This window comes from Cebus imitator, unplaced genomic scaffold (assembly GCF_001604975.1).
Source record: "Cebus imitator isolate Cc_AM_T3 unplaced genomic scaffold, Cebus_imitator-1.0 Scaffold54, whole genome shotgun sequence".
In the NCBI taxonomy this organism is placed as follows: Eukaryota; Metazoa; Chordata; class Mammalia; order Primates; family Cebidae; genus Cebus; species Cebus imitator.
Window position 1 is genome coordinate 4,461,855 of NW_016107369.1, and position 7,821 is coordinate 4,469,675.

General features: G+C 41.5%; 1 protein-coding gene across 1 annotated transcript in view; it reads right to left on the bottom strand.

The window, feature by feature from the left end:
* Positions 1 to 2,387: 2,387 nt before the first annotated feature.
* Positions 2,388 to 7,821, bottom strand: part of FCF1 (FCF1 rRNA-processing protein) — a 16,150-nt gene continuing 10,716 nt past the window's right edge. The window contains exons 6-8 of the mRNA XM_017528664.2: positions 4,977 to 5,064; positions 3,370 to 3,464; positions 2,388 to 2,638 (exon numbers count right to left, since the gene is read on the bottom strand). Of these exons, the coding sequence (XP_017384153.1) occupies positions 2,590 to 2,638; positions 3,370 to 3,464; positions 4,977 to 5,064 (232 nt within the window). The 3' untranslated portion in view covers positions 2,388 to 2,589. The remainder of the gene's footprint in view (positions 2,639 to 3,369; positions 3,465 to 4,976; positions 5,065 to 7,821) is intronic.

Below are 7,821 nucleotides of genomic sequence, written 5' to 3' on the forward strand. Positions count from 1 at the left end.
CACCATGTTGGCCAGGCTGGTCGCAAACTCCTGACCTCAAATGATCTGCCCCCCTTGGCCTCCCAAAGTGCTGGGATTATACATAGGTTTGTTAATGGATTTTCTATGGAGTTTTAATGGTCTATTTATTTATTCTTACACTACCTGTGATCATTTAAAAAATCTTATCTGGGCTGAACACAGCGGCTCATGCCTGCAATCTCAGCATTTTGGGAGGCCGAGGTGGGAGGATAGCTTGAGTCTAGGAATTTGAGACCAGCCTGGGCAACATAGTGTGAAATCCTGTCTCCACAAAAACAGAATTAGCTGGGAGTAGTGGCACATGCCTGTAGTTCCAGCTACTCTGAAAAGGCCGAGGCAGGATGACTTGAGCCCAGGAGATTGAGGCTACAGTGAGCTGTGATTGCACCGCTGCACTCCAACCTGGGCAACAGAGGATCCTGTCCTGTAAAAACAAACAACAAAATCCCCCTACTCTGATCATGTTATCCACCCTGCTTGAAATTTTAATAGCACCTTGTTTTTTTTTGAGATGGAGTTTTGCTCGTTGCCCAGGCCTGAGTATAATGGTGCAGTCTCGGCTCACTGCAACCACCGCCTTCCAGGTCCAAGCGATTCTCCTGCCTCAGCCTCCCGAGTAGCTAGGATTACAGGTGTCCGCCACCATGCCTGGCTGATTTTTTTATTTTCAGTTGTAGACAAGATTTCACCATGTTGCCCTGGCTGGTCTCAAACTCCTGACTTCAGGTGATCCACCCACCTTGGCCTCCTGAAGTGCAGGGATTACAGGGGTGAGCCACCGTGCCTAGCCAATAGCACCCAAGTGACCTAAGGATGAAGTCCAGACCCTGTGGCATATCGTGTAAGATCCCCCTCCCTGTCTCCTTCCTCAGGAGTCTCATGTGGGTACAGGCCCCTTCCATGACATGATTTCCTATTTTCTAGTCATAAAAACCTCCTGGCAGCTATCTGAACAGGCCAAGCACATTCGCTCCATGTAACATTGTGCATCCTTGCCCTTTGTTCATACTGTTTCCTATGCTTCATCTTCTCTGCCTAATTTATTGGGCAAGTACCCATTCAATTTTAAGATGAGCTCAAACCTCATAACCTCTGGCCTTTCCTCCCTCCCCATCCCAACCAGTAGAAAAAAATCATTCTTTCCACCTTTATGTACCTGTGAAGTACCTCTGCTATTTTACTGTATTTATAAATTTACGTTTTTCTCTCCCACCATGAATGTCTTGAGGGCAGGACCATATCTTATTAAGCACCTAGTATACATTTAATAAATGTTTATTGAGTAAGTCAGTATAAAACAATGGCCATCAAATTATGTGAGCAATCATCAGAGTATCTGATTTCTAAACAGATGTAATGACTTTTTTACTGTAAATTGGCAATTTATAATTGTATAAATTTATGGGTTACAAAGTAATGTCATAAATTGTAGATATAATGTGGAATAATTAAATAGTTAACATATCCAATACCTCAAGTATATTTCTGTGATGAGAACATCAATTTTAAAATGTATAATAAAGTATATGCATTAAACTGTACAACAGAACTCAAAGTATAAAACATATTCTTCCTGTCTGAGATTTTGTACCCTTTGACAATCATTAATTTTTCCTTCTTTTTTTTTTTTGAGACAGTCTTACTCTGTCACCCAGGCTGGAATACTTGGCTCACTGCACCCTCTACCTCCTGGATTTAAGCGATTCTCCCACCTCAGCCTACCCAGCAGCTGGGATTACAGGCACGTGACACCACACCTGGCTAATTATTTTTTGCATTTTTAGTAGAGATGGGGGTTTTGCCATGTTGTCCAGGCTGGTCTTGAACTCCTGACCTCAGGTGATCCACCCACCTCGACCTCCCAAAGTGCTGGGATTACAGGCATGAGCCACCGTCCCTGGCCTAAAATTTTTACGAGACAAAATATCCATTTCAAAACAGCATCAAAAAGTGAGAAGGCCAGGCACGGTGGCTCACGCCTCTAATCCCAGCACTTTGGGAGGCCAAAGTGTATTTTTCTGTACTAAAAATACAAAAGTTACTAAAAATACAAAAGTTAGCTGGGCATGGTGCCTGTAATCCCAGCTACTTGGTGGGCTGAGGTAGGAGAACTGATTGAACCCAGGACGTAGAGGTTGCAGGGAGCCAAGATCGTGCCATTGCACTCCAGTCTGGGTGACAAAGTGAGACTCCATCCTGAGGAAAAAAAGAAAGTATTTGTCTCTACTAAAAATACAAAAAAAAAAAATTAGCTGGTCATGGTGGCAAGTGACTGTAATCCCAGCTATTCGCGAGGCTGAGGCAGCGATTCTGAGAATTGTTTGAACCTGGGAAGCAGGGGTTGCAGTGAGCCAAGATTGCACCATTGCACTCTAGCCTGGGCAACAAGAGTGAAACTTCACCTCAAAAAAAAAAAAAAAAAAAGAGTGAGCATATTTAACCATTCTCAGCTCACAATAGAGCAAATAGGTCAACAGAATAATAATTCACGCTATTGCATGTATAATGGACTGGCAACAAGAGAAAGTTCGTCGAAGAAAAGCAGAAAGGAACTGTGTCTTGTAAGAATTAGAATCGAGGGGCTCCATAATCATCTGGCATCCGTTCAATGTTGTACCTGATCAGGACACAAAATTAACACTGGTTAAGAAACGTGAGTAGAGAACCCATCCAAAAACCCATCTTTTACATATTGTACTCACCCCCAGGTGAATCCTTTTTGTCAGTGGGGATATTTTAGGGGAACATCATAGTGAATAATTTACAACAAAATGCTGACTATAATACAATATTATTGTTATTTTTCAGAGTCACAAAGTCAGCAAGAGGGGAACTGAGGATCTGAGATCAGCTAAGCCCAACTCCTTAGTCCACAGATTTCCTACAACACTGTGCTCTCCCCAAGCTGAAAAGCTGCAAAAGAAGTCTTGAAGACTCACATGGAAATAGCCAAGAAGGATAATTAATAGCTTCTTTTTTTTAAAATAAGCTTTCCATTTCTCAGATGAGGTGTTAATTAAAAAAAACAAACAAACAAAAAAAAAACTTTCAAAACAGATATTTCTGGCCAAAAAAATTAGCTTGACCTAAATTACTGCTTTTATTTAAAGCAATACATCAATTTCTTCTAGTAATTTTATTCTAACAATTTAAATGTCTGCTTCATTCCTAAATCCTGTCTCTCTCTTTTGCCCTTGCTCTTGCTTTGTCTTATTTCTTCAAACATGACTATGTGAACATTTGATACAATAATTTCCTTCAAATCCTTTATAACCTTATTACTTGTCCTCATTTTTAATTGACATCAATTATGTATTTCTAATCCCTTCCCCAAGAGAAATTTCTCACCTATGGTTAGAAATGTACATGATAGGAACTCCAGGAATCTTACGAATTCTTCTTTTAAGGTCCCGGTCAACTGTGGCCACAATGTAACACTTATGCTGTAAGAGACATGGAGTGATGTTCACAATGAAGTCACTGAGCACGATTAGTGACTAGTCTGAGAATCCTTCATTTTCACAGTGAGTAGTGAAGGGCAGGCTATAACAATCTGTTGAGTAGCTACTATGATCTAGGAGCTCTTAATCTTGTTACATAAAATAAACAACAAGTGGCCTGGGCTGAAAGGAGCATTAAGAATCTTGAGGGAAAGAAGGTAGAAAACTATTTACAAGCTGCAAACTGTTCTCTCCTCATGAGAGGGACTTTCAAACTTAGGGCAAACAATTCTTTAGTTTTGGGAAAATGCTCCGAGGACCTCCATGAAATACAAAGTGCCTTAGTTTGGAGGGCACAGCTCCCTCCTTTCCCTGGATCTTGGGGCTTAGGTGTGCTCTGAGGCCTACTGGTGTTAGAGGTTGGTTACCCCTGAAACAGGAAGCCTAAATAAGATCTTCAGGGCCTGAAACTAGAGCCTAGCAGTTACAAAAGCAGTAACATTTAGCTGTCAGTTGAAAGCTATTTTGTATGAAGCTTCACTTCCATCATGTCTGACTCTCCTACTGAGTTTTATAAAAAGGGGCAGAGTGGTGTCAGCTGTGCTGTGGGAAATTAAGAGAAATCCTGGCCCCACCTACCGGTGAAGTGGCTAAAGGGATGGCTCTGTGGTCACCAGATGAAGATTATCCTCAGCAGAGAGAGGCCCTTATAAAAGCACTCAGTAGCAAGAAATCCTTGTGGTGCTTAATGAAAGAATTAAAAACCTACTTATTTTAGGGTATGTGTGAGATGGCACCTTGGGAGACTTTCAGATATAACTAAGAAGCACTTTTGGATTAGGCATCGTGACAAGGAACAAAATTCCTACATCAAAAGTAAATGGGCTCTACATTAACTCACTTAAAACCATTTTACAGAGATTTGTGAAATAAAGAATCAGTTAAGTGTCCCAAATCACATAGCCAGTAAACGCAGGTGCTGAGATATGAAACCCATGTCTCCTCCCCAAGTCTGTGCTCTTTCCATTATGGTTAGAGCATACATTTTCAGTCCAGTCCACTTTCTCAAGTAAATGAGGACACCTAGACGCTTCTTATGAAGGAATGCTATGTAATTTTTTTTTGAGATGGAGTCTCCTCTGTTGCCAGATTGGAGTGCAATGGTGCTATCTCAGCTCATTGCAACCTCCACCTGCCGTGTTCAAGCCATTCTCCTGCTTCAGCCTCCCGAGTAGCTGGGACTACAGGCGTGTGCCACCATGCCTGGCTAATTTTTTGTATTTTTAGTAGAGACGGGGTTTCACCATGTTAGCCAGGATGGTCTCGATCTCCTGACTTTGTGATCCACCCACCTCAGCCTTCCAAAGTACTGGGATTACAGGAGTGGGCCACCGTGCCCAGCCACAATTTTTTTTTTAAACCACAATGTATATTCCTACTTTACCGACCAAACATTCAAGAGATAATAGTTTATTTTTTTAAAACACAAAGTAAACATGTATGAACTGATAATACCTGAGTTACTCTCTGTACTAAGCAGTCATCTGCATAGGTTCCTTTGTGTGTACATGGTAATCGTTCAAATCTTGGATCCTTGGCGATCCTGTAGGTGGATTAAAGGAAACAATCAACTGGGTAACTTTCTGAGTCTTAATCAGTGCAATAAAAGTAACATGATCTATGCAGAGATTTTAAGGCACTGCTCTCCTCCTGAAGTTTATCCTCTAACTGGAAAGACAACTCACAGGGCAGGGAATGAAGGCTTACTGCCTGACAGCTGGTGTGCTTGGGTCATTTAATCATCACAAAACTCTGAGTTATTATATATCTATTCTACAGATGAGGAAGCAGGCTCAGAAATTAATTTGTTCAAAGCTATACAGCTGGGAAAAGCCAGTATTCAAAAACAAAACCCATTTTAACCAAAACCCATTTTAACTTCACTTTAAGAAGCTGTGTTACACACAAATGTCCAAGAATATAGGCACGAGGATGGTCACTCAGCAGTTTATAGCAAGTGAAGAAAATCTAAATATCCTTTAGAAAGGTAAAAGTTACATTTTGGTGCCCTTATCCTATTAAAAAACAAGTGAGGTAGAGCTGTACATACCAATGTGGAAGGACCCATGCTAAACTGCTAAATAAACAATGCAGGACATATACATATTTATAATATATACACACTTATATGATTAATAAAATACAAATCCTTCTAATATTCTTTATCTAGATTTGCATTTGCACAGAAAAAGGTCTGGAAAAATATATTAACCTTTCCCAGTTGTCACTCTTGGGGTATGAGAATGGATAAATTATGAATGTAGAGGAAGACTTTTACCTTTTATTATATGTATATGCTTATATTGTTTGCCATAAAACATTCAAACACACATTATTTTCATACATATTTGAAAAACTCCAAGTCTGTGTGATTCTGAGAGCCATGCTCTTTCTATGAACAATGATGAGTCACTGAAATGAATAAAAATACAATATAGCACATAGGTGCCTAGTGCAACATAAATGCTCCTCCACATTGCAGTAGTTCAGTGCTAGGTCCATGTGGGTCGGGAATATTTAGAAAACAATGACATAGGGGTGAAATAAGTAAAGAATGTGCCAAAGAATGTGCCAAGCAATGTAAAAGGGTTTCTTGGTGGCTGGGAAAGAGTGAACACATGTTTCTAGCTGGTAAAAGAGGTTTGTGGAGAGAAGAATGAAATGGGGCTACAGTCTCCAATGCCAGCCTGAGGAGTGTGGTAACACAGGAAAATGAGTTATTAAAGATTTCTGGGGGTCAAAGTGGTAAGAACAAAGTTATGTCTTGGAAAAACTAAGCAGCCTGTGCTGGGGAGGATACACTAGAGGGAAGACGGACTGGTTGCTGACAAACTAGGTGGGCAACAGTCTAGGACTTTGCTTTTTCGGTTATCTCTTTACTCCTGAAATCACTTATCTCCTCTCCACTGGCGCTTTCCTAGAAACTTACTAACATGCTATAGTATATTCTCCGTCTTAAAAAAACAAAAATAATCTTTTTACCTATATCCCCCTCCATAACACTCCATTTCTGTATCTCTTCACAGCCAAATTTAGCGCGTCCACTTAGTGCCTCTGTTTTCTCCTCTGTCATTCTTTACTTTTATTATTTTAAACATTGCCAGGCTGGGTATAATGGCTCATGACTACAATCCTAGCATTTTGGGAGGCCAAGGCAGGAAGATCACTTGAGGCCAGGAGTTTGAGACCAGCCTGGGCAACACAGTGAGACCCTATCTCTACCAAAAATTTCTTTTTCTCTTTTTTTTTTTGGAGATGGAGTCTCGCTTTGTCGCCAGGCTGTAGTGCAGTGGTGCGATCGCCACTACAACCTCTGCCTCCTGGGTTCAAGTGATTCTCCTGCCTCAGCTTCCCAAGTAGCTGAGACTATAGGTGTGTGCCACCATGCCTTGGCTAATTTTTTTACTTTTTGCAGAGACAGAGTTTCACCATGATGCTCGGGTTGGACTCAAACTCCTGGGCTCAAAACAATGTGCTCGCCTCAGCATCCCAAGGTGTTGGGATTACAGGCATAAGCCACCGTGCCCGGCCTTCAGTTTCTTCTATTACACTAAAAAATATACCGGGTGGGGGGCATGGTATGTCATGCTATAATCCCAGCACTTTGAGAGGCCAAGGTGGGAGGATTGCTTGAGCTCAGGAGTTCAAGACCAGCCTGGCAACATGGTGAGATCTTGTCTCTACTAAAATTTTAAAAAAACTGGCCAGGTAAGGTGGTGCATGCCTATAGTCCCAGCTACTGGAGGGTGCTGAGGCAAGAGGACTGCTTAAGCCCAGGAGGTCAAGGCTGCAGTGAGCCCTGAATGTGCCACTGCACTCCAGCCTGGGTGACAGAGCGAGATCTTGCCTCAAAACAACAACGACAAAAACAAAACAATACAAAACCAAAACCATCACACACACGCATTGTGATCCTTTCAACTAATTTAATTACCTATAGATGGTGATCTCCAGGTTAAAAGGCTGTGTTGTAAGCATATGAACAACCTGGATTTTACCAGATATTGTCAAGTTGCTCTCCAAAGTGATGAACAACTTACACCTTTAGTAGTTTAGTATGAGAATTCCCATTGCTTCACGATCGCAACGATTCTCGGCACTGTCAAGCTGATTAAAAAATGTTTGCCAATCTAATGGGTATTAAATGACAACTCACTGTGAATTTAAGAATTATGTTTTTCTGCCGGGCGTGGTGGCTCAAGCCTGTAATCCCAGCACTTTGGGAGGCCGAGGCGGGTGGATCACGAGGTCAAGAGATCGAGACCATCCTGGTCAACATGGTGAAACCCCGTCTCTACTA